Consider the following 25,780-nt stretch of genomic DNA (forward strand, 5'->3'; position numbering starts at 1 on the left):
TCCAATATTTACCGTTCACCGTTTAGCGATATAGCACAACAAATTTAGTTCTAAAACTGCTCTCGTGACGTAACGCGACGACGACTGGTGGGACTGAGTGGAAAACACAGCTACGGCGCGTAACTCTGGTCTGGTGGAAATGCGGCGCACGAATTTCACGCATTTCCCTTTTCAAAAAAGAGCAGCGAGCAGTGCGTGAGCGAGATGGGTGAAGTTGGCGGCGAACAGCTGTTGAATACCAAAAAAAAAATACCAAATAACGCCTTGCTCACGCCAGTGTGACCTTGCAGTGCGTGTTCTGGTAATCTTATTGATTTTCCACTTGTTGCTGCTGCTGTATCTTCTTGTAGCGAATAAAAAGCTATATCTGCACGCTGAGCTTAAACTCGACGTGAAATTTATTCTCTCGATTATTACCGGTAGAACTGGTCTCGCGGTTAAAAGCCCCAGCTGCGTTCAAAGCTCCCGCACGATTTTGACTCACCAAGATCGGAGTTCTCGTGTTTTTTCGCATTTAGTTAAATTGCAGCTTTAAAACTGGCAGCACGCATCATGTCCGCAGGTCGAGTGGTTATTTACGGTGGCAAGGGAGCCTTGGGTTCGGCCTGTGTCGATCACTTTAAAGCCAACAATTATGTGAGTTACCTTTCACTTAATTATTAAATACAATTGCCTAAATGTCTATTGTTTTCCCTCGCGGCGGCTACGACCTTCACCTGGATAATCCAATCCATCAGTGGGTTGGCAGCATCGATCTGACTGAGAACGAGAAGGCCGACGTTAGCATCGTGGTGCCACGCGATGCTGCTTGGGCGGAACAGGAGGAAACGGTGGTCTCCAAGGTCGGGGAATCCCTTGCCGGCGAGAAACTGGATGCCGTCATCTGCGTTGCTGGCGGCTGGGCAGGTGGTAATGCCAAGAAGGATCTGGCCAAGAATGCCGATCTCATGTGGAAGCAGAGCGTGTGGACCTCCGCCATTTCGGCAGCTGTGGCGGCTCAGCACCTGAAGGCAGGAGGAGTGCTGGCTCTCACTGGAGCTAAGCCCGCTCTGGAGGGCACCCCCGGTATGATTGGCTATGGAATGGCCAAGGCAGCTGTCCACCAGTTGACCCGCTCGCTGGGTGCTGAGAAATCTGGCCTGCCAGCTGGTTCCCTAGCTGTATCCATACTTCCCGTAACTCTGGATACACCTATGAACCGTAAATGGATGCCGGATGCGGACTTTGGCACCTGGACACCACTCACCGAGGTGGCCGGACTTTTCCTTAAGTGGACCCAAGATCAGGAGAGGCCCAAAACTGGATCTCTGCTGCAGCTGATCACCAAAAATGGCATTACGCAGCTTATCGCTGCCGAATAGGTTTAGAGATACAGATACAGATACGGATCCAAATAACACTTGCTAATGGAATATGAATGCTCAAAACCATAATCTAAACGCTTTCGCTTGTACATAAACTATTCATAAATAAATCGCTGTGCGGCTTTCGATCGTTTAATGTGGTTCTGCTTACACGATTTGGGGGGCTCTGGGGATAACCTTATGAACTCGGGAGCTTAACGAGCGTTTAAAGCTTGCTTAGAGTACAATCTTTAGTTTGGTTGGTTTGGAAACTGTTTCTACGCCTTCTTCTTCTTCATAATCTTCATGAATAACACCATACCTGTAAATTGAAAGGGGAATAAACTCATTAATATGATTAAGCAACATTCGAACTGCAATAAATCGAACCAATTAAGAAATGTAATTTCAAACTGAGTCACGGCAAACTTGTTTACTTGGATTAAGTTAAGTGACTCGAAGCGTTTTCTCAAATAATAATAATAATAATGGAATCTTATATCTATTTTTCTGTTTTCGTTCTTGTAATGAATATTTATAATCTTGTGTTTAACATATTCAAGAAACTTGTACTATAATCGACTTTAAATCTGTGTTGTTGGGTTGGATAACTAAAGGAGTTTATATTTTTTAAGAAAATAAAATGGGATTTTCCAAGAGAGGTTCTATTTTGCAGCTTAAACAAAACTTCCACAAAATTCAATGACTCACCTATAAAAGTGGCAATTACAAAGGCAATCATCAGCCACAGCCAGCACTTGTAGGCTTTTTTCGAATGTTGTTCCAGTTTCTCAGCCTCTTTTCCTAGCGAATTGATATTGCGATCTGCCATTCCGGCGGAACGTGACACAACCTCCGTGTCTCTCCGGATAATCTTGTTGGCGGTCTCCGTCTGTTCCTTCAAGTTCCGAGTCAGCGAGAGCATGTGCTCGGTGATCTTCTCCTGGGCATTCGTATAATACTTGGCAGCCTGGTTCATGTTTTCACCAGAAGTTTCCTGTACGGTTGTGCTTCCGGAACTGGCAGAGGACTCATCTGCTCCTCGACGTCTTCGCAGGGCATCGGCATCTAGAATAAATGTTTTTTAAGTTTTGAATTGATTTAAAAATTATTCAAGGACTTTTTACAGATGTAACAGCAAAAGTTGGTATTAAGAATTTTTAAAATAAGAGCAAAAAGTTTGTTAATTCTTTATTACCCTGCAGCAGTTCCTTTCGCAGTTCGTTGTGATATTTGGTGTTTTGCAGCTGCCTCATTTCTTTCAGTGCATTTTCCCCTGTTTCGCTAACGGATGAGGATTGTGAAGGAGTCTTTGTTGTGGAACCGGGAACGTCTGCATATCCGGTGGATATTTTAAGGGCCTTAAGGCGCTCCAAGTAGACCGGGATACGTTTGGCACTCTGCGGATCGCCCATCGCCTCCAGCTCGGCGAGCATTGTGTCCAGGGACTTGATGAACTTCTGTAGCCTCCAGAAGTTCTGCTCGCTTTTGGCCAAATCCTCGCAGTTGGTCAGCAGGGTGCGGATATTTACATTTAGCTTCGTGGCCATTTTCAAGGGGAAAACATGAAAACAACAAAGTACGAATTCCTAAATTAAAATACCAGGTCGAAACCAATTTGATGTCATTAGCTGGTCCTATTAGACGGCGATAGAAACTTATCGATAGGTGTCGTGAGTAGTGGTGGAAAATTATTGGGGATGTGTATGTAAAATGTAAAACGTAAAACGACAATCAAATAAACTTAAAAACCTGTGAAAATTTAATTCTTTAAATTAAAATATTAAAATATTTATATTAAAATATTAAAAAAAAAAAACAATATGTAAGCAATATGCTATATTTATGAACCTTTAAATGAGGTTTTTAATAAAGTTCTACTTTCTCAAAATATTGTTATGCATTTATATTATTTCTTGCATACTCTTGGGCGCGACTCGAAAATCTTATCAAAGCTCTTGGCCAATATCTGAAGATATCAATTAAACCGTTTTTGATAGCCACAGCATATGAGTAGTTTCATGCAAAGGCACATTTTTGCAGTTGTCGTACGCCATGTGTCAAGATCAAATGGCAAACCATTCAAAGGTTGAATTTTTATAGTTTTTTTTTCCTAATTCACTTGAAGTGCCGTTACACGCACAGTGAGGTGTTATCAAACAGCTGACGGAGCAAAAACAATAAAACTCACCCTCTTTGTTAACGGTACTAGAGGCCATGAATGAAACGCGACTTCATTCTCTCTCGACCCTCTCTCACCGCTCTCTTTGGCGGTCTCTTCCTGTCCCTGCGCAGCAGCACCAGCAGTTAACGGTGCATGTTGAAAAGTTCCCACACAAACGTCGTGAAAATCGAAATCGATAAGTAAGCAACGGATTTTAGCTGCCCAGAAAAAGTCCACAAATTTCAGTGAAAACCCAGCGATAAGAATTCCAAATAGTACTAATCCAGCTGAAAAACAACAATCTTACCCGGCCATGTCCAAAAAAAGTGTTAGCCAAGCGTTTTGAATATCGTAATTGTGGAAATGCCTAAAAAAATAAGCTAGTCCGGGGCCAGAGAAATCGATACGATACCCCAAAAAAGGGGGCTGCTGCATGGGCTGCCCGAGTGAAAATTTGCAGCTAAAAATAGTACTAGATTTGAGCTTGAAGAAAACCCTTGATATCCATTGCGTTTCAATGCCAGTTATCATTGCATTTTCGTTACATAAGTTTTGAGACCCGTTGCTGCGTAGCAAACCCATTAACGGCTTAAGGACCACACAACCACCCACATGTACCACCACCACCCATTTACACAGCCAAAAATAATCGGAAAATATATATAATAAATATCAGTAGGGCTACATTTTATCTAATCTTTTATTTGATAATGTTAAATTCTTTGATATAAGGCATGACGTTAAAAAAAATCTCCTCTTCTAAGCCACTGAATTTCATATATCAAGATGGGATCTTTAAGGTGTATTATTATACCCGTATATCCTCTCATAAAACCATCATACTATTTTACAGTTGCTAGAGGTAATGTAACACCATTAAGTCGGAGCTAAAATAGAAAAAAAGCCAATTGTAGAGTGACCCGATTGTCGTAGAAAAAACCCCATGATGCAGCCGCCGCCGCGTAAGGTAAATCATAAATAAATCGAATTGATTAGGGTAGTTCCCCAATAATCATTCGTATAACTCGTATTCCTGCAGGGAAACTATGTGAAATTCCTCAAGAATTTGCACACGGAGCAGGTGGCCAAGCTGCAGCTGAAGAACCAGCATGAGTGCGATCTCCTGGAGGACATCCGGCAGTTCACCATCAAGCGTTCCGCTGTCGAGAAGTCGTACAGTGAGTCGCTGCTCAAGATCTCATCGCAGTATCTCAACAAGAAGATACCCAATATACCAGATATTAAGATGGAGGGCATGGAGGAGCGCTGGTGGGTATTGCTTTCCAGCTGACTAGTAAAGTACTTCAGGGAACCTTCTTTAACTTATCTGTACGTAATCTTATAGGAACATGTGGAGCGTTTGGCGCACTGTGCTCGAGGAGAATGAGAAACTGGCTCGTGCCCGATTGGCCGCTATAGAGGTGTTTCAACAGCAAATCGCGGATGAGGCCAAGGTTCTTCGGGACTATAAGTTGGCCATAGCTAAGCGCTCGCTATCCGGAATTGTCAATGTGCAGAAGGAGCTTCATCTGAGCGTGGGCGATGTGGACAAGACCAAGAAATCATACTTTGATGAAGAGCATTGTGCTCACGATGTCCGGGACAAGGCTCGCGATATCGAGGAGAAGCTTAAGAAGAAGAAGGGCTCCTTCTTTCAATCAATCACTTCGCTGCAGAAGAACAGCGCCCGGGTCACATCTCGCAAGGAGCTGCTGGAGGAGAAGTCCTCTGGCGCCCGGAATGACTACGTACTCAGCTTGGCGGCGGCCAACGCCCATCAGAATCGCTACTTCACCGTCGATCTGCAGACCACGATGACCACCATGGAGAACTATGTCTTCGAGCGGGTTGCCGAGTACCTGATGTTAATGGGGTAAGTGTATAATGCAATGCTCATAAATTACTACCCAGTTTTATAGACCATCCACAAGTGCAAAATCGGTGAATCAATTATAAATTTTACAAGTCCAAAGCCATTTCCTAATCAATGTTTGCTCAAGTCGACAATTACATTCTGATAATATTTATGGCGCTACTGATATTGCTCATAAAGTAATTAAATCAGTTTATTTAATCTTATGAGTCATATACATAACACTTCTGTCTTGGGAAGTCCTTATCTTAATGCTGCCTAACCATTAAAATAAACATATCTTTTCCAGACGCACAGAGCTGTTGACTTGCTCGGCTACGCAGAATAGCTTCGGCAAGATCCGTGACCAGGCGCAGCAGTTGACCCGGGAGTACAACCTGCAGTGCTGCTACCTGTTCTATCCGGTGCTGAAGCAGCACATCCAATACGACTTCGAGGCGTGCGACAATGATCCGGTGCGCAAGGTGACCGCGGAGCACGAGTCCGCCGCAGAGACGCTAACCAAGGAGGCCAAGAATCTGGCCGGAAGAGTGGTCAAGGAGAATGCCTCGATCAGGGAGAATGCCAAGAAGTTGGCCCTGTGCCAGTCGCTGCGAGACTCTGGCCAGCGCACGGATCCCAACGATCCGAATGGGCCGGATCTGGACACCAAGATCGAGGAGTTCCGTGATCAAATCCGTCGATCCGAGACGGAGAAGACAAAGGCGGAGGCATGTCTTCAGTGTCTGCGCGATGGCGGCATCAACGTGGACGAGTGGGTGCAGGAGGCCGAGATCATGGGTGTACAGGAGCTGACGCGTTCGGCCAGTTCCATTTCGATGCGCACTGACGCCTCTGGCCAGGGCGAGAATCCCAGTTCCGATTCATTCTACGACAGCGACAAGGAGGAGACCCAGGCTCAGGCAGCTGCCCAAACGAAGCCCAAGCAGGAGCAACAGTTATCCAGGGATCGTACCTTCAGCGATAGTGAGGATGAGCCCGAAGTGCGTCCTTCGGCGGCGGCAGCTTCTTCTGCAGCTGCTGCCTCGTCATCCATGATGGCTAGTAGCGCTGGTGGCTGGGATGATCCCACTGAGGTCAACTGGGGAGCTGCCGAGGAGGAGGAGGACAAGGACGAACCAATTGTACCAGAGCCCAAGGAGGCGATCTTCAAGTGCACTGCACTCTACAGCTACACGGTATGTCAGCTTTTTTGCCACTTCTTTGACGATTCTTTGAACAGATAATCTAATCTTTCGCTTTTCCCACAGGCCCAGAATCCTGACGAGCTCACCATCGTAGAAAATGAACAGCTCGAGGTGGTTGGCGAGGGCGATGGCGATGGGTGGTTGAGGGCCCGCAACTATCGCGGCGAGGAGGGCTACGTGCCACACAATTATCTGGACATCGACCAGGAGACAGCGGGCAGCGCCTTTAATGGTACTTCAGGCAATCAATTGCGCTCTCAAATCTCATTCTCATCTGTCGATTATACCGTTGACAATGAAGATCAGACAGTGGACTCGATGCAATCACCCGACCAGGTGTCGGTCATCATGGCGCCCCAGAAGCGAGTCAAATCGGACGTGGAATGGTGCATCGCGCTGTACGACTACGACGCCACCGCCGAGGATGAGCTGACCTTCGAGGAGGGCGACAAGATCAAGATCATCACCAAGACCGCCCACGGCGTGGACGACGGATGGTGGGAGGGCGAGCTGGATGGCAAGTTCGGCAACTTTCCCTCGCTGGTCGTCGAGGAGTGCGACGAGATGGGCGAGCCGCTCAGCGAGGGTGGCGACGAGTCACCTCCGCCCACCGCAGCGCCCACTTTCGCACTGCCCCCCGCTCCTGCCCTGCCACCAGAGTACGCCCACGAACTGGAACTGGAGCTCACTGAGGATATGTTTGGTTCTCAGGATACAGCAGGTAAGCATTTGAAAACACTCCAAATACTGGATAAGATATAAGATATTATAATTAGGATATATGAATATCAATTAATTTCATTTATAGTCATATTGTTTTTAAGTACCTATACACAGAATATATTAAATTTGTTAGGATTGGGTTAGGAATCCTTAGCATTATCATTTGTCTTCATTTTTTATATGGATGTACTTAACTATTTAAGCTCGTATTTAACTGAAATTTTTTGAAATATTTCGGAGAGTTAATCGTTTAACCCGATTTCGACAGATGAGGATAGCGGCTATATACCCAACGGCGCTGCTGCCCCGAGTATGCCTCCGCCAGGTAAATGTCATATCGCACCCTATCACCTCGTCTTTTGTTTCCCCTATCTATATCTCTCTTTAAACTATATCGATATCGATTCCTATATAGTACCGAACATTTGTATAATTTTCAACTTTCCACTATCGAAAAAAAGCAAGAAAAGAAAACCTAAAATTTCCAATCAAAAGTACTGTTATACCTGCTTCTATATTGTCTAGAGGTAAACCTATTCTCCAAAAGCGCAGCTCGTCTAACTACTAACCACTTATATACCACTACTACCACCACCAATCCACCACTAAATCACCAAAAGTTAACCACAAAATTACTACGAATTACCACCATTTATCACTGTAACTACTCTCCACTACTCTACGTTAATGTGCTATTTTGTCTCTCGTCTCCAAAAGTCTTCGCAAGTCTCCGCAGCCGAGACGAAATCAACCGATGAAATGCCCTACGATTTCTTACAGTGTTTTTCTTAGGCTGCTTGTCTGAAAGTGTCGTGCCGTGTTACCGTTATTTCTTCAACTTCGATTATTTCTTTTTGCAGCTTTTCTTTATCTCTTTATATATACGAAGATATAACTGTGATGTGTGTGTGTGGCACTGATATTTCAATTTAATTGCATTTAAAGCATTGATTGGTTATTAATTTGTCTGAATATAACGTTTTTCTTTTATTGCCGTTTTGCATTGATTGTTTTTCTCTCAATGTAATTGTGTCTTTATGTCATTTAAGGCCAGAACCAAAGCCAAACTACTGCCAAGAAGGGTAATTTAATAAATATGCTCTTTTATCTAAACTATCTTATACCCGAAACTTTTCATGATTGAGTAATTCTTAGTGTAGGAAAATCTGTTTCAACTCCACTGTTTGAGAGCATGTCGAAACCCCCTCTTAACTATTGTTAAACTTTCAAAATGAGATATTCTTCTTGGTATATAGAAAAATATATATATATTCGGTATAAGGTTTTTATCAACCTCTTTACAACTAATACCCTAAAGTATTTTAAATAAAATCTATACATACTTTTTTAATAAAGAAAAGCCCTTGTTCTATGTATATATTTCAATCCTATCGGTTCACACCTGTAGCTCAGTAGTTATCAGACTGAATTTGGAAAGCAAAGACTTTATATGAATCCCTAGTTTTCTACCGATCTCCTCCCGCATGCTTGTCAGCCTCCAAATCTAAATAAATGTAACCGAAAATTTTACTTTTGCTAAAGTTTTCCTTTTGTTTTTGTCTTTTTCCAATTGTCAAATCTAATCGTGTACTTAGATAGTTTTTGTTCCAAGGCTGCCTTGACTTGATCCTATATTTTTGGTTTCCTCCTCACCGCTCTATAACATTTGGATCGATAAAATGTATTCATATAAGATATAATATTCCGAAAATATGATTGATACTAAGCCAACAAATCTTTTCTCATTTATTTTTAACGCATACTCAGTACTCATCCAAGAGCCTGGCATGGAGGTAAAATATTGTAATATTTCAAAACCAAAAATTATGCTTTTTATTTAAGTTAAAAAAAATGTATATATTATTTCACACTTCTTGATATAAACATAAGATATACTTAATTATAATTTATATTTTCTTTTTATATAATCATGTGTTATACAATATATCCCTTTTTCTTTATCCTATCAGCTAATAATTTTTTGCACTTTTACAGGACGATCTAAGTGACGATGGGCAGCCGCCGCCGTCCTTGCCGCCGCCCCAACTAGCGAAGGCGGGCGGATCCGCTCCTGGATCTGGGAGCAAGGTCGAAAAGGGGGCGGTGGCAGGTGGCGCCAACACGCTAAACTTAGGTATGGCACAAATAATTGTTACCGCTGCAACCCCCATGGTTGAAGACGGTGCCGATAAATCTTTCCCACCAGTAGGCGAGAGCGATGCGCAGCCAGAGGAGCAGGTGCCCAAGGAGCAGCCGGCGGAAGTGGCCAAAAAACCAGATATTGCGCCCAAGCCGCTGGCCAAGGTGGCGCCACAGAGCGCGCCGGCCAAAGAAGGTAATGCTGGAGTGAGGCCCGTGGTGAGCATTACACTGACCGAGTATCCATCCTGTGACGCAGAGGACCAACAGTCCTTCTCGGAGGGCACCGATTCGGCTTCGGTGGCCGATGTGCCGGTACTACAGGATGCGGAGGATCCATTCAACGAGAAGGCCAAGGGAGAGTTCGGCGACGGTTCGGGATTTGAGGCCAATTTCGAGGCCAACTTCGATGCCAACTTTGATGACGCCTTTGCTGGATGCGGAGGAGGTGGGGGCGGTGGAGGTGGCGGTGGGGAGCAGTCCAACGACTTGGACATCAACGGAGAGGCAGCAGGAGAAGCAGGATCTGGATCTGCGGCTGGCGATGAGGATATTGAGGCACCCAAACAGGTGGTCGGTGGGCGAGCTAGCATACCCGAGGAATTGGACTCAAATCAATTGGCACGTTTGCAAAATCTGAAGGAGTCGAACGCTTAGATTCGGAGCTCCGGTCTCTACCTCTTGGTCGGCACTTCAATGTTGTTTCTTTTGTTCTTTTAGGCACACTACCATGAGCATGAAATATACTATGTAGACTATAGCCACGGACAGTTATAGAGCGGATCAGCGGAACACCACAGCCACAGCCACAACCACAACCAAACCCCACAACACTCGATAGCATTTTGATCTCACACTCATCCCACAACCTATCCAACAAATCCAAACACACAGATGATATAGCCTGACTCAGACGGACTTATCGCAGCTTATCGATCGGGTGGCGGATATAGATCATAGCAACCCCTATCGAATCGGTTATACCTATTAATGCAACTAGGTTTGTTTCGGCCGCCCGATTTAACATACAACGACACAATAGCAGGATATAGAATATATGTATGTACTTAAATCTGGTCGGGATCCCTCTCCCAACTTCACGTACAGCGCTCAAATTGTGTACATCCATTTGAATACTTCTTCTGACTGCCTCTGGGGTTATAGTTAGACATCAACTGGGCCTTCATAAACAAAACCACCATACGATATATTATAACTATATAAATATATACATAATTATGATAGTTTGTAATGTGTTATACCCTCGGACACGTATGGAATACATTGATATATATAAATGGCATATTGTAACGTTTTGAAAGACAGCAATTACTTATGTAGCACTCACTCGGGTCTTCGAATATCAGCATCCACAACTAATCGAGCAATAATATGTATATATATCTAAGTGAATTAGAAAATCCAGTTTAGCAGCATTAAGTTAGCCATTCGCTTGAACTTGCCGCCAACAAAAGCCAATCAACTTCAAGGTCAATTCAGTTGGACTTATTTCCCGCTTCTGTTCGCTCCACTTAGACATAGGATCTCTGCACATTATAGTAAATTAATCGAAGCCGGTGACGAATGTATTCGAGTCGATCGAGCGGATCCGGCAGATATATATTGTTGTAATTGTATGCAAAACACTAGCCTAATTAGTTAAATGTTTTCCGTGTCTAGTAAAATGGTCTAAGTTAATGTTGGATGCCAGAATGAAGATATTTGAAATTAGTAAAAAGCCTACTCAATGCGATACTTTGTTTGCGATACTCGTCGAATAGTAAAGTTCATGACTCTCACCAATTCGATAACTTCATATTCACATAACCGATATTACCGATAACAATGGATAACAATGATGAAAACCCAATATATATGTAAGTCGCAAACTGAATTGTATGTAATTTTTGACCCCGCCCAGTGAGTTAATCAATGTTTTAAGTCATAGTTTACGTACCTTCTGTTCGAAAAACTAACAAATAAAATTTCCACTTTAAAGCAAGAAAAAAAAATAGGGTTGTGTTTTATTGGGGTACTTAAAATAAAACTCAATGGGTTGTAATTTTTTTACATATCTTTATTTATATTCACTTCATTGCAATATTATAATATTCCTTCTTGGTTTGCATTTTTTCCCTTTGTATGTTTTTAGTTTTAGTATTTAACTTAATAATATAGGTTTCTTCTTGGGTTTTATCATTTACTTTCTTGTAACACTCATCTCTTATTATTTTCCCTTTTTTAATTATGTTTGTGTTTGTGTGTTTATCATTTTTATGCTATAGATAATTATTCTCATCTCAGTTTTCCTTTTTTTGGTTATTTCTTAATTTTGTTTTTCATTTTATATAACGAAATTAACACAGTCAAAATTTGTGATCAGTGATCAATCATTACATACGCATTACGTTTTAAATTATTCCTCTTGCTTTTCCCTCCCAATCCGAGGCTCCTCAAACATAGCTTGCTTATATACTTATGTGGGTGTGGGTGTTTCATTTTGGGGTTTCCGAGGCCAATGGGTTGAGCAACCGAAATTCTGGGAATGAGGGGCTGTGGAACCAATAATTGACAGCAGACCAATGTGAACTAGGATTTTTGTTTGGGGTCCTAACAGATTGCAGGCCGGCTGGCTGGTAATCATAAAACATGTTCATTTATTGCATTTAGGAACTCTTTTTGATGGACGGATAAAACCAAAAATTATATATAGAAACAACACTGCTCCTCGATCAGCTTTCGATAGCTGTAACTGCTCGACGACGATGGTATGAGACTTGAAGCTGGTAAATTGATGGCTAACAAATCATACACACATATATATATTTCAGTAGCCAGGGCCCGCGGAAGGGTTATCTTTGTTGGGGAATTTTAGTTTCTGGGGTCCCTCATCCTAAAAATGTAATAACAAATTTGCGAATTTTTTTTTTTAATTTGCTTGAGCAAAGGATTCAACGGACAATGATGCGGACTCAGGAGGATTTGTTTAATAACAAACTAAGAGTATGCAACGTACAACCGTAAGTATGTGTGGTGTGTGATTAGTGTGTTTTATCATTCTAACAATTCATGGTTCAATCAATATCTCGTCTTGCTGCCTAGGGTTATAGACTATTTCTCAATAATAATATTCACTTGCATTAACTTTGAATTCACTTTAAAAATGTTTTTAATTACGCTTTCGGTGCAATCTGCATGAACTGGGTTCCGGTTTTTATCAGTGTATCTGTATCTGTATCTGTTTCAGTTTCTGTATCTGCATCTGTGTATTGTGTGGTACAACTTAATCTAGGGCTCTCAACTTGTTGGTTTGCTTATCTAAATACTTTAGAATTTCATTTTTGGTTTTGCTTGTTTGTTTTTGAGACCACCATACATATATAATATATAATTAAATATACATCATATGCATACATACGTAATTATTACATCGCATCACGTATATATCGATCATCAATATAGATTTACTTATTTATTTCTCTCTTTCGGTTGCTTTATAAAACGTTGGTGTTGGTGCCGCCGTCTAAACAGCGACACCAAAAATGCTTCAAACATTTCATTGTGTGTATAATTTAACATTTTACATATTTTCATCGTTTTTTTAATGCTCCGTCCTCATTGTTTTTGTTGTTGTCCTAAATGCTCTTGCATACGCAGCACGTACATATGCATATCATCGTCTTGCGTCGTTAATTTGTTTTTCTTTTATAAAAAAGTCCTCACTATGGGCAACTAAATTTCTTGGTTTTCCATTTCCACAAATAATATCGTAAACTAGGTTGTAGAGTAAAAAATTCCATATGAAAAATTAAACGCATCAATTTGCCATTAAGTGTGTTTTCTTTTCTTTAAAAATGTTTGTCAACTATTTCGCCTTTGCATTGTTTACAACTAAAATGGTTTTTTTTCATCATTAATTTACGTTCTTTGGAAATACGCTCCGAAACCGTTGAGCAGCTATTTGTTGTTGTTGTTGTCGCATCAAAAATTTATTTGACCTCATTTATAGGGATTATTTATTTTATAGAATTTTTACGAATGAACTTCAGCCATTTGTAAACATTTTGATTTCTGTCTTCGGTAACATAATTGATTTATGACTTGTATAGCTACAAAATATATCTATATATAATTGTGTGACTGTTTTTTTTTTTATATATAAGCAGATATATATTATTTATGTTCCATATCACCGATTTCACTTTTATGTTGCCGAGTCTCGGATCATAACTATTTTCTTGGGGAATGTTTTGTATGGCTGGTTGATCTCAATTGCAGTTTGCTTCAAATCCGTTTCACTTGGCTCAGTAAATAATAAATTAATTGTTAAATCAATTATTATTTTGGTAAACCTTATATTGCTTTCTTTCGCTCAGATTCCTAGTTAAGATTTGTGATACTCTTTAGCCAAATGTTGGTACAAAATGGGTAAGGACTCTTGGTGCATTTTGACGTAGAGCAGACAGACGATGGAGGTTGTGGCTAAAGGGTATCGAATAGTCGAGTCACGACTCCATCTTTTATTTCATAATTGTTTCAATTGTTTCAACTTGTGTCAGTGAGTGTTTGTGTCTGTCTAGATCGTTAATAAAGTAATTTTCCTTGGGTTCTCTTCTGTAGTCGTTCTGCTGAATTGGTTAGGTAGTCCTTAAGAAGGGTTAAAGGTTTCGTCTTAAGTATATCTAGGGTTCCATAGCTGATCCATTTTGGGTCACCGCCATCCGCATTCGCCTACGCTGCCTGTCTTCCATTCATAAGTACTTTTCGTATATACAGTTAATTGTTTTTGTGATTTTCTCGTTTTCCATAGGGAATAGGGTTCAATTTGGTTTGGTTTACATATAAAAAACTCGTGCTACATATACGTAGGTGCCTAAATACGTTATATGAATATATGTATATCTCATATACTTGTGTCGCCTTAAGCCATACTCTATGTACATATACGTGTGGTTGTCTGTGTGTGTGTGTGTGTGTGTTTTGGCCATATTATGGCGCTTAACTAAATCCTAGCTTTAACTTTAGCTAACTGTACAAAATTCTTTAGCCTTACGATCTGATCTGCACTTGCACTAATCATAAACACTAAATTAAAATTCATTGATGATATTTTGGTATGGCTTGCTTAGTTATCTCCATTGTGCTAAATTGTATTTTAATTTCTTTATTTTACGTTTAAAGTTAAACTCACTTGCCTTTAATTTATGTGTTAGAATTAACTTAACTCTTTTGTTTCTTTCTCTTTGTGTCTGTGATTCATCGAGGAACTTGAGCGAAAATTCAAATATATATATATATATATGTATATGTCGATATATACGTCGAGTATCTGTGTCCCATTCTGTCTGCCTGTCAGTGTGTTGGTGTGTATCTGTGTGACATTAGGCTAACTTAAGACGGTGCATCGTAAGTATAATTATCTTTTGTTTGCTTATCGCTTTATTGACTGCTTGAACGCATCCGAGTTAATCGCTTAATCGGACCCGATTACATTAACTAAGTTTAATTGCGAAGTTTTGCTCCTACTTTGCTTTGAGAATGTTCCGACTGTCTTCTGTTTGTATTTACAAATTGAAAATCAATTGTCTTCGTTCAATTTTTTGTTTGGTTTTTTCTTGTTTTAGCAACTATTTGTTATAACTTATATGCTATTTTTCTTAGGCAGTTTCATTCATACTTGTGTACTCTTTATATTCTATGTTCTATTTGTATTCGTTTTTAATTAACTGGTATTTATTGGGCTTACTTGCGTTTGAAAATTTCACTTAGACTTTAGATTGATTTCTTACGGTGCCGCAAAGTGGTTTTCGAAAAGTTTTTGTTTTTATATCGGTTTCAGTTTGATTCTTGTGTTCGTGAGTGAGTGAGTGCATATTGAATAATTTGTTGTTAGTTTAAAGTTGATATAAAAATTGGTGTAACTAAAATGAATCGTTATCGTTCATACTATTATTTCGCTATGTCAATTGCACTAACTATTTGTATGACTTAACTCCGATGCTTTCTTATAAAAGGTGCGCTCCAAAGTAATCGATAACATCCGTGTCGAGTTGAGTGTGTATGTGTGGCTTTTGGGTTGTGTCTTATGCAAATGATTAAAAACCACTCGATCTTACGTGACTGCCTCGTGTTCGATATACATTTAAAGTTAACTTAACGAAATCATTCGCCAAACTGATTTGCAATTGTCGAAATTGTTCCTCTTTACTACATTTTGATTTCTAATAAATTTGGCCATTTCACTTGGAAGCGCTAAGTCAGTTCTGAATAAATCAAATCAACCAACTGAATGGGCAATCAATGGATCAGCATAGTGAGTACCGGTTAAGTATCGGTTAAGTTCAGGATTGGTTTTCATTGCGGTTACTGGGAGCGTGCAGCTAAAAGGGAGGGGGAACGCACTTAAATTAGAGGAAGACTCTCCGGGTGTTTTGCTTTTGAAGTGGGAAGCAAAGGTCGTTCGTATCTTAAACTTAAACTCAAAATCGCCGCAAAGATAATGGAAATTATTTAACGTCTAGTATTTTGGTGTGTTGAAATCAACTTATCGACTGCGCTATTTCGAGGGTTTCTCAATGTCATCGTTCGTTTCCGTTTAATGCCTATGTTGCGTATGATTTTTGATCGTTATATTTGTGGTTGAAATGGTTTTTTGTCGGTTCATAATTCTCCTCAACTCCTTCACTTATGCCTTTCGTTATATAATTTTCACTACAATTTGCTAATCTGTTGCTTTTGATTATTCTTCATTCATTTATACTCGTTTGGTTGTTAATGCTAATGTTGTTTTCTTTATGTTTTCTTTTATATTCTGTGTAAATCTATTTAACAATATTCTTTGCTTTCGACCTTGTAATATGTGTGTGTGTCCTTTCCGCAATTGTATTAAACAATAAACTCTTCTGCCTTTGCATTTTCATATCGCTAGTTAAAATTAGTTTTGTTTCCGCTTCGTTTTTTTTTGTGCCTATTTTTCTGTATTTTTTTGCGGGTTTTGGTTTCTGCGTTTTTTATTTTTTGTGTGGTTTTTCAGCGCCCTGCCAAGTTTGACTCTCTCGCGCGCTGTTCACTCCTGTGTCCTTGGGCCACGCCCTCGACTGCTTGCGCCGCTTGAGGACGACGCCCTACTCCTCGCCCAGGAGCACCAGATCATCGGCGACCACGTCGCTGACATGCAGGTAGATGATCCAGTACATCAGGTTGAAGCACACGAAGCACACGGGGAACACGATGCGTGAGTACTTGTCGATGTCGGAGGGCGTGATGCCCAGCAGCTTGTTGATGTCCTGTTGGTGGAATGAAGATCGGGATTCGATCGAGGATCAAGGATTGATCGGGTATGGGTGGTTGGTGGGGGTAACGAAAGAGATTAGAAACTGTTTCTGGAGCGGATCAACCTTTTAAAAATCGCCGCATTATGTACGATCTTTACCTTTACCTTTTTTACTTTTCCCGGATGCAGGAGATGGGCTGGAACCGCTGCCTCCGGATCGCCACCGCCCTCGGGCGGTCCGCCACCGCCTCCACCGCCTCCGCCACCGCCGGGCGGTCCGCCGCCCTGGCCCGGACCCGGTCCATGCGATTGCGGACCGCCGCGTCCGCCATTCACCGTATTCTCCAGCGTCCCGCCCTTGGAGTGGGCCTTCGGGTCGTGGACCTTGAATCTCACCTCCTGGAACAAGGGTCCCACTATCGAGCAACCGCGCGTACCAACGTTTTGTTGGATATTGGAAAAGCCGATTGGGCGGTTACTCACTGTTTGCTTGGGCGCATGCGGATGTCCATGGCTGTGGGCGTGGTGTCCATGCCCGTGGCCATGTTCCGGTCCCATGCCCATACCGACGCCCACATTGACCCCGCCACCGGGTCCTCCGGGTCCGCCGGGTCCAACGCCCACACCTCCGGGTCCACCCACATTAGCATTGGGATTGGGATTCGCCTGCTGTTGGTTCGCTCCGTCGAGCTGTTGCTTTTTCTGTTCGGCTATCTTTTGGATCGCCATAAATCTTTGTTTTCGCATTTGAATTCGTTTTGCCATGTAGCCGACCGTGGCGTATTCTATTGATTGCGATACGATACGATAACGATTTTGATATTTGATTTTGATTGAACAGATTGCAATTCGAATATTCGTACAGATTTTGGAATTTTGTCGATGGATAGATAGTTTTTGATTATTGATGGACGGTTTGGCATACGATTTGGTGGTTTTTGGAGGGGGGTTTTTGATTTGTTAGAATAGGTTGATATGCGGATGCAGTTCAAGAATTTTGAGTCGTGGTCGTTTGCCGCATGAAGTTCGGATGATATATTTGGTTGTTGTAGTAGTAGTTGTCAGATATATATAGTTGGATAGATTGTAGCATTGTATATTTGGTAATTTGGTGCGGGTGGGTTTCGTATACGGTTTCGATTTAATGTCGGATACAAGGAAAGACAAATAGAAAAACAAAAGAAATTTAATTTCCATCAAGAATTTCGCAATCAATTTTCAGTTCATTTTTGCACAACGTCTATAAGAGGTGAGCGAGGGGGGTATAAACTTGGGGGTGGATTAAGGATGGGGCTTATCGGGGGACTATATAGACTATAAGTAACATTTAGAGTCGTTTGAAGGGCAAATATTGCAGTGTTTCTGGTTATTTGGGGTAAGTGAAATCAAAAATTAAAGTGATTTTCTTTTCGTATCTCCATTTTAGCCAGGCAAAGGAAAATTCGAATAAAGCAAGTCTTGTGTGTGAGTGAGTTAGCAATATTCTAGAGAGACAGAGAAGGAGACAAAGTGTGTGTGTTGCTGTGTGAGTGTCTATATGAGTGTGAATGTGAGTGTCCGTGTTTAAGGCTGTTCTGGTTGTAGTTGTTTGGTTGTTTTTGTGAAATGAGTGGAAAAAGTCATTTGTAAGCCAAACGATTTATGTACACATTTATTCCTGCAGTTGAGACCATCATTCAAGGAAAATGTTCATGTGCGTGCCTTAAATGCAAATTCATCGAACAGGGTCGCCTGTTATAAAGGACACGAAAATTTCCAGCGTTTTTTCAATTCGATTTTTGTTTTGTAGCTGCTTTGTTCCTGGTTTTGAGCTTCTCTCGAGTTGTCATTATCCTTGGATATGTTACGGGTTCAGATTTCAATTGAGCTGTGTTTTTGTGAAGGGTATTTTCAAAAGAGGGGTTCTTTGAAAACGCATACTCGCCGATGAAGGTAAATAGAACAGGGGCGGAACAGAAACGAGTAACGAGTAACTAGTAACGAGAGTACTTACCAGCGAAAAACAAGGTAACCAATCGCTGCAAAAAGCCAATAGAACAAAAAAGAAAGCAGACTACGAATGATATCTTACCTAACCTCTGGAGGTTTTTTATCTGGTTCGATTTTTTGTATATATATTTTGTTTTTTTTTGGCAATTTGGCAGCCTTCATGTCTGGGTCACCCCTTTAAGTGACCCAAACTTGAGAGCTCCAAATCGCAGATACTTGTATCTTTAAGATACTTTTGGTCTTTTGTAGTCGCACTTTCTTAGGCTCCCTTGTATTTTTTCTAACGGGGCTCAGTTGTCTTGTAGAGTCTTCGGGGCTGCGTCTTCTGGCTGTTGATCGACGACTTGTTGAACCATATTTACAGTGTTTTGTGTCTGTTTCATATTTTTTCGTACTTGTTTTTTGATTCAATTCAATCGCGAGTCAAGCCAGGTGTGGCGCAGGGCATGCTGGTTTCGTTTTTTTTTTGATGCGCTCCCTCTCATGATTTTTATTTGGTGATAAATATATATTTTTTAGATCGTACTACACGTACCCTGGTTTCGATTTTGATTTGGTTAAGGTGCGTTGTTATTTTGTTTGTACATTTTTTTCGGCTTGCGATTTTTGCAGCTTGCATTTTTGCATTTTGGCGGAAGCTGGGCGTATATTGATATCTGGGTACCATTTCAGGTTGAAGTGTGTTCGATTTGTTCGTCTTGGGTGCTCGAACACAAACTCAACCTGAGTCGGCTATTAAAATAGATGGGCATATGTACGAGCTCGTACACATGGAGAGGCTTTGCTTTTGTAGGATGGTATTCGGTTTATTTTTGTGTATCTTTTCTTTTTTCATTTTGGCTGAAGCATGCTTCGATTCTAGGTGCGAGGTGCAAAACAGTTGGGACAGGTGGGACGTTGGGGGTAAATTTTCGTGCCTTTACGCTCGATTCGCAGGCGCGTATCTATGAATTTGCATACATTTTCTTTGGATGATAGTATTTCTTTGTATTGAAAAATTAACAAGAACATACAAATACGAAAAAAGAGATTTGTTTCTTTGCAGTTTTCTTTTAATTCTTATTTTCATCATTTTTTTTGCTTTTCTTGCTGTTGTTGTTGCTGTTTGTTGGAGTTGTTGTAGTTGTGGGTGTAAGTTGTTGCTTGAGAATTGTTTTAGATGTTAGATAGTTAGAGAGAAAATTAAAGTTAGCATTACGCGAGGTCACCACCGAAACTTGAGATACATTTGATAAAAAGTTCAAAATTTACTAATGTTTAACAAATTGAATTTATAGAGAATTTAAATAGAACATATTTCAAGCTTCATATCATTTAGGCGTTTGACCCCTTTACAGTGCCTCAGGTGCAGTGCATTTCAGCATCCCTATGGATAGACTTTATCTGGTCCTTTGGCTCCATAAGAAATGCGAAATAGTTTTAAGTTTAAGTTTAAATAGATATTAAACTACTGTGGTTTGGTCAAAACTCTGCTGCGTTTTCGCATTTAGCCAATCAGTTAAATATTTAGAACGCAATTTCCGAAGACGCAGATCGTTTTGCCGAGGAAACTAGTGTGTTTTCTTTTTTTTTTTATGTATCTGCAAGATTGATTTGCTCAACGCTAAGCGTGGCACAGAAAGCTGGCAAAAGTGTGGTTTAAGTAACGAGTAACTGAAAGCTGGCTCTGTTTAACTTGGCCAGTAATATCGAAATGATAAGGATATAAGAAATGATAAATTCGGAATCCATATGGATCCGCTGCTTGTGAGTGTGAGTGTGTGTTTGGTGTGAGAGAGATAGAGAGATATATGGGGAAAATCGTTTTGCTACTGGTTGGATTTTCGCTCAATGGGTAGTCGGTTGTTTGGAATCGGTTTTTAGGGGAATCGGTAGTTGTTTGTTTACCCAGTAGACTGGCAAAGACCATAACGAAGCATGTTCCCAGATAGACGTCAATCGACTTGACGTACGAAATCTTTGGCAGCGCCGCATTTGTTGACGACATCAAAGTGGTCATTGTCAACACGGTTGTCACACCGAGCGCCACACGCGCCGGCGTTGCATTGCGATTGAGCCAAAATGATACCCATGATATAATAACGATCAGTCCAGAGGGTATGTAGATTTGTATAAGGTAGTAGCCCATCGAACGCACGAACTGAATTTCGCAGGCTAAACGCGAATAGTTGCCTGCCCGCGCCAATTGCGATTATTTTCGATTATTTAGTTAATTTCAATTTCGATTTTTCGTTGCATCAGCGTGTTTTATGTTTGGAAAAAGAAAGAGAGAGAGAGAGTAGAGATGTATACAAATTTATTAGTATTAGTTCGCTAAATGGATTTTATTTGCAAATATTTACAAACAATTTTGGCACTAGAGCTGGCAAGTAGTCAATGGCATTGTATGTTCTAATATTCTGATTTTTGTAGATATTTTACTTTAAGTAGAAGCCTCTGATTGCTTGTCAGCTCTATTTAATTCATCATTTCGTTATTCATCACCAAAATAATACACAAAAATTAAATCGAAACTCAACAAGAAAAAGGTAACGTATTATTTCAAAATAAAATATATAATTAAAATATGAGCGCTTTTTTATATGAAATCATGATTGGCTGGCACCTTCCGGGAAACATTGTTAGTTTCGATCTATGCGACGCTTCGTTATCAAGCAGGCAATACTTCAATAACCAAATATATTTAAGTACTTAAGTATGGGCTATAAACGAAATGGCAATTGTCAAGTCAAAGCTAGGTCAAGAACTAAACTTGAAGAAATATTCTATGCATTCCACATTTATCCTTGCAGAACGTCCACATTAAAATAGATGTTAATTGCATTTCAAATTGAATGCCATTCATATATAATTTGTTTTAGGTTTTATTAGGGATTATTGTGCAAGGATGTCCTCGCTTCGATTTACCCGAAGCAATAATCGTTGTTATTAGGAAATTAATTCAGGTTTTATTATGTAGATGGTTAGTCACAAATACTTTAGGAATAAAAGTGGCTTGCATTAAAATAACTAAAACTGACCGCAAATCTCAAGAAATAGTTAAATAAAAGTATACAAAATTGAGGCAGCTAGTCTAAGACCTAATTAGGAGCATTTGAATGGCCTGAAATTTGTGGCTATTTGTCTATAGTTATATTTATTTGGTAAAAGAAACTTTGTAAGATGAGAGCATGCTTGGGAGGGCGTTTTGTTTTTTCGATATATATATATATATATTTGTTGTATATTTTAAACTGGTCATATGTAAATATATATATATTTAATATGTATAAATGGATTTGAACTTATCATTGTCGCTTTTTCGTTAATTTTGCAAACGTTTGAATGCTTTTTACGTATGTGAGTTGATTGAAATTTTAATTTATTTTGCATTACTTTTTCGATTTCGGATTTTAATATTAATGCTTTTGTTGTAGTTGTTGTTGATTTACAATACAGAATGTTTGGTGTCGATTGTTCTTGGTTTTTTGTTTGATTATGCTAATGAGTTTCGATAGCGTTTTAAATTAGTGGTAAATACGTTTGTAGATAGCTGTTGTTGTAGTTGGTAGTAAAAACTAATTTCAGTGACTAGTTAATAAAATTATGTGTTCCATGTGTGGGGGTGTGAGTGTGAGCATGAGTTTGGGTGTTTGGCAGCTTAAAAAATTGGTTGATTATGTTGTAATAATGTCAGGCATAAATCAAAAGCATGATTTACTAAGGAAAAGCCATATTCAGTTAAGCTTTGCTATATCGATTACTTTATGTTCTCGGGTTTTTTTGCATATGATTAATTTCACTTTGCTTGTTTGGTTTTATAATACAAAGGTCGCTAGGTGAATTGTTTTTCAATCTCATATTGATTTCTCTTTAATTTAGTTCGATTTTTGTTGTATTTTTTTGGCATTGCCAATGATGAAAATTGGGTTTGTCTGCTTCGTTTATATATTTTGGTTTCTGTTCTTGTCATGGTTCGCTGTAAAGTATGAACTTATGAGCGTTGAAATCAAGGCACAATCAACTGAGATTTCGAAAATAAAATGAAAGCACAAAGGAAAATCATACGATGAACGAACTAAATCGGAAAATTGTTGCTAGCTTGTAACATGCGTTGAATTTGCGTTTAAAGATATATGAACAGTATCCGGTAGGTTCGAGTACGAGTTAAAGTGGGAAAAGACTAAGACTTGGTCTCAATCTATATCAGGCTCTCTGGACTCTAGACTATGAAGTGGGCTAATGTTGAATGCACTTGTTGATATAGTTAATATTATTTTTTAACTTTATTGCTTGGTATTTGGTATGCTATGTATTAGATTAGTTGATGAAACAAACGCTAGCTAAAATGGAAAATAAATTACGTAAAAAGTCTTAAGATGCTTAACATGCATTTCCTGTATCGCGGAGCAACCCTGCTTGAAGCACTAACTTCATGATTGATTCAATCATTGAGTGCTTGAAGCCGGGTTCGATTACACCGATAGTTAGCCCAAGATATTTGGCAAGCCTGTGTTTTTTTTCTAGTTTTTGAATTTGGAGAGCTTTGTACAAAATGCTGCTTGGAAATTATTTCGAATTGAGAAAACGAAAGGAGAAAAGAAATTATTGAAACGAAAGGCCTGAAGATTAGAATTGAATCGAAAACGCAAAATCAAAACGATATATTTATATATAGTAGTTATATATAGATATGTCATCATCGGTATTATCGTAAATATATATAGGTAAAAGTAAAGTTTGAAAGAAAATCGGTAACCGTCTACAGGTACCTGTGGTAAGACTGATTTCCATAGCTCTTTGCCGATGACCCAAGACCTTAAATTGGGGCAGCGAAACCTCACTCGAGACACCGACCGAGTTGGGGCCTTCGTTCCATTTATAGCGGATGTCACGCATCGTGTAGCCGACTATATATGGTGTATATAGTTGGTGGTTGTTGTAGTTGTGGTTGTTGTTGTTGTATTCGTTGTAGGTTGTAGTTATGTTTGCAAGTTGAATTTTGTACAGTTTGGTGTTTAGTTTTTGGTATTTGTTTAGGCGAGTTTATATTACAGTTGTTGTAGTTGTTGTTGTTGTTGGCACAGTTCGGTGGTGAGGTTGTCGTTGTTGTAGACGAAAAATATGCATAAAACAAAAAATACATTTCGTGAGACTATTAATAAGTTCTATTCTATCATAGAAAATTTCATAAACAATTCAATACAATTCATTCGCAGTGTGTTTTCAATTCATTTTTGTTTTGTTTGTTATTATTTGGTTTTTGGTCTTCCTTTTTGGTTGAACATTTTCGATTTGGTTCGGTTGCATTAATAGTCTCATTCAGAACTTGTCGCTTTAAGTGTTGTTCAAAAATATATTTTTTGATTTATTCCATCGAGAAGAAACTCTAAGATCATTAAAGATGGTTCGTATATTACAATTGCGCTAAAAATGCATTATAATTGTTAGATTTCCATTGGCAAAGCGTAACTATGATAAAGATTGATGAGCTTTCAGTAGGCACGCTCTGTTCGACTTACAGCTACTGTTTGTTCTTATTGGCAGTAGTAGGGTTGCTTAAGACTAGAAAACTTATGGCTTAGCATATCTAATTGTTTTGGTGTCAGAAATGGGTGCTCTTGTGTCTTCTGTTTTTAAGTCTAAGGCTTTTACATTGTTTTCAGGCCTTTACTTAAGTAGTTTCTTAGCTTTTATTTGCGTTTTAGTTGCTTTTGCCTACCCAAGCAAACGAAACTGGACTCTCTTGCGACTCGAAACGAACTGAAATGGAAACGGAAACGGAAATGGGGAACCAGAAATCATAACTGCTGGGCCTAGCTAACGCTCACTACGTCACTAACTGCTGCTTTACTGATCGGTTAATCAAACGAATAGAACGTATAAGCAAAACAATAGATGAATAGAGAATAAACAACAAATCAACGAGTAGTCACAACAGAGGTTAGTAGAGGACACTTCAAACAAAATATATATATTTATGTTTATATGTGGTTTAGATGGGAGGTTGGTTCGATTGTTTCTGGTTAGTAGCACAAGTTACAGTTAGCACTCGAGAAATAGAGATATAGTTAAATATATTTATTGGTGAAGGAACAGTAGAAGTAGACGGAAATGAACAAAAAACTTCAATTGGTTAGAGGTGCGTGTTTCGGTACTTGGATATGCGCTAACCCGTTTATCGGAAACACAAAAACAAAATACGATTACGAAAATTCATTACGACAAACGCAAAACGGATAAAAGTTCATTGAAAAATGCTCGTCAAAAACAAAGGAAATGGTAATGTGATTATATTCATGTTTTTTTTTTTTTTTTGCATATATATAAGTATATATATATACATAGATTTTTACGATTTGGTATGATTTTTTAATGTATGGGGGTACCTGTGGTTAGGTTTATTTCGGTCGCCCTCTGCCTGTGTCCCAAAACTCGGAACTGCGGTAGTTCGACCTCACTGCTCATGCCAACACTACTCAGTCCATCTCTCCAGAAATATCGGATATCTCGCATCGTGTAACCGACTGCATGTTGTTGAAGAACATTGTTGTTGGATTGTTGTAGTTGTTGAGTTGTAGTTGTAGTAGTTGTTGTTGTTGCAAAAAGGGGGTTCAGTTGTTAATTAATTGATGTTATTGTTTGTTTGTTCTGTTTTGGGTTTGGTGTTGGATGGTTTCTGGGACTTATACACAGAATACTTAACTCACACACTCGATGTTGTTTCGGAATAAAGAGAGTCTTATAAATAGGGTGAGTGTGGGTGTGGCATAACTCGAAACCGATTTCTGTGGCGAGTTTTGACAAAGAAATTCATATCGAACGTATATACAATAGATAGATCTTAAGCAAAAGCGTGCTGTGTATGGGTTTTGACTTACAGTATATGTAGTATAATAAACTTAGGCTTACAGGGGCTTTAAGGGCATAATTCGAGTTAAAGACAGAGGCAAAAAAGATGTATCGTTTTCGGTTTCACAAGAATCATCTGATATTATTCATGGGCTGGAACCTTCTGCGGTTGCTGAAATTGAGAAGGCGACCGAAAACCAACCAATCTTCTGCATGATTTTAGCGCCATGATATTGTGAACTGTGGATAGTGATATAT

General features: G+C 39.7%; 5 protein-coding genes across 24 annotated transcripts in view; 2 read left to right on the forward strand and 3 right to left on the reverse strand.

The window, feature by feature from the left end:
* LOC6604985 (protein boule) overlaps positions 1-163 on the reverse strand; it is a 31,911-nt gene extending 31,748 nt beyond the window's left edge. The window contains exon 1 of the mRNA XM_032719509.1: positions 13-163. The gene's annotated coding sequence lies outside the window, so the exon portion shown is untranslated. The remainder of the gene's footprint in view (positions 1-12) is intronic.
* A 179-nt stretch (positions 164-342) lies between these two features.
* LOC6604986 (dihydropteridine reductase) lies at positions 343-1,500 on the forward strand. The gene is made up of 2 exons (XM_002029793.2): positions 343-636; positions 738-1,500. Exons 1-2 carry the CDS (start codon positions 553-555, stop codon positions 1,359-1,361), a joined length of 708 nt encoding a protein of 235 aa, XP_002029829.1. The 5' UTR covers positions 343-552; the 3' UTR covers positions 1,362-1,500.
* On the reverse strand, positions 1,481-2,976 carry LOC6604987 (vesicle transport protein USE1). The gene is made up of 3 exons (XM_002029794.2): positions 2,542-2,976; positions 2,055-2,411; positions 1,481-1,665 (listed from the first exon to the last, which is right to left on the reverse strand). Exons 1-3 carry the CDS (start codon positions 2,891-2,893, stop codon positions 1,622-1,624), a joined length of 753 nt encoding a protein of 250 aa, XP_002029830.1. The 5' UTR covers positions 2,894-2,976; the 3' UTR covers positions 1,481-1,621.
* A 549-nt stretch (positions 2,977-3,525) lies between these two features.
* Positions 3,526-11,267, forward strand: LOC6604988 (protein nervous wreck). Of its 10 annotated transcripts, XM_032719864.1 has the most exons (13): positions 3,527-3,707; positions 4,361-4,474; positions 4,547-4,776; positions 4,853-5,380; positions 5,670-6,558; positions 6,631-6,799; positions 6,869-7,288; positions 7,559-7,615; positions 9,058-9,083; positions 9,286-9,424; positions 9,500-9,625; positions 9,689-10,050; positions 10,150-11,267. In XM_032719864.1, the coding sequence occupies exons 2-13, from the start codon at positions 4,451-4,453 to the stop codon at positions 10,204-10,206; spliced, it is 3,027 nt and encodes a 1,008-aa protein (XP_032575755.1). In that variant the 5' UTR covers positions 3,527-3,707; positions 4,361-4,450; the 3' UTR covers positions 10,207-11,267. The 10 variants fall into 10 exon arrangements, with proteins under 10 accessions (XP_032575756.1, XP_032575755.1, XP_032575750.1 ...); XM_032719865.1 differs by having other exon boundaries at positions 3,526-3,707; positions 9,497-9,625; positions 9,689-11,267; XM_032719859.1 differs by adding an exon at positions 8,340-8,372 and having other exon boundaries at positions 6,631-7,288; positions 9,286-9,625.
* Positions 11,268-11,488: 221 nt separating this feature from the next.
* LOC6604990 (gamma-aminobutyric acid receptor subunit beta) overlaps positions 11,489-25,780 on the reverse strand; it is a 34,740-nt gene continuing 20,448 nt past the window's right edge. For 3 of the 11 annotated variants that reach the window (XM_032719866.1, XM_032719867.1, XM_032719870.1), the window contains 4 exons: positions 23,443-23,580; positions 20,579-20,863; positions 16,868-17,487; positions 16,554-16,715 (listed from right to left, as the gene is read on the reverse strand). In XM_032719866.1, coding sequence (XP_032575757.1) covers positions 16,554-16,715; positions 16,868-17,487; positions 20,579-20,863; positions 23,443-23,580 — 1,205 coding nt within the window. Of the gene's footprint in view, positions 16,716-16,867; positions 17,488-20,578; positions 20,864-23,442; positions 23,581-25,059; positions 25,198-25,780 lie in introns of all 11 variants that reach the window. The other 8 variants (XM_032719874.1, XM_032719873.1, XM_032719872.1 and 5 more) reach the window with 6 other exon arrangements.

This window comes from Drosophila sechellia, chromosome 3L (genome assembly GCF_004382195.2).
Source record: "Drosophila sechellia strain sech25 chromosome 3L, ASM438219v1, whole genome shotgun sequence".
In the NCBI taxonomy this organism is placed as follows: domain Eukaryota; kingdom Metazoa; phylum Arthropoda; class Insecta; order Diptera; family Drosophilidae; genus Drosophila; species Drosophila sechellia.

Excerpts from the sequence above, each read along its gene's own strand:
- LOC6604986 (XM_002029793.2), top strand. The coding sequence starts at position 553 with ATGTCCGCAGGTCGAGTGGTTATTTACGGTGGCAAGGGAGCCTTGGGT. Across the intron at positions 637-737 it reads ACTTTAAAGCCAACAATTAT|TGGGTTGGCAGCATCGATCT; the intron begins GTGAGTTACCTT and ends CCAATCCATCAG.
- LOC6604987 (XM_002029794.2), bottom strand. The coding sequence starts at position 2,893 with ATGGCCACGAAGCTAAATGTAAATATCCGCACCCTGCTGACCAACTGC. Across the intron at positions 2,412-2,541 it reads GCGAAAGGAACTGCTGCAGG|ATGCCGATGCCCTGCGAAGA; the intron begins GTAATAAAGAAT and ends CATTTATTCTAG. Across the intron at positions 1,666-2,054 it reads TGTAATTGCCACTTTTATAG|GTATGGTGTTATTCATGAAG; the intron begins GTGAGTCATTGA and ends TTCAATTTACAG.
- LOC6604988 (XM_032719857.1), top strand. The coding sequence starts at position 4,451 with ATGATGCAGCCGCCGCCGCGTAAG. Across the intron at positions 7,289-7,558 it reads TGGTTCTCAGGATACAGCAG|ATGAGGATAGCGGCTATATA; the intron begins GTAAGCATTTGA and ends CGATTTCGACAG. Across the intron at positions 8,373-9,057 it reads CCAAACTACTGCCAAGAAGG|TACTCATCCAAGAGCCTGGC; the intron begins GTAATTTAATAA and ends ACGCATACTCAG.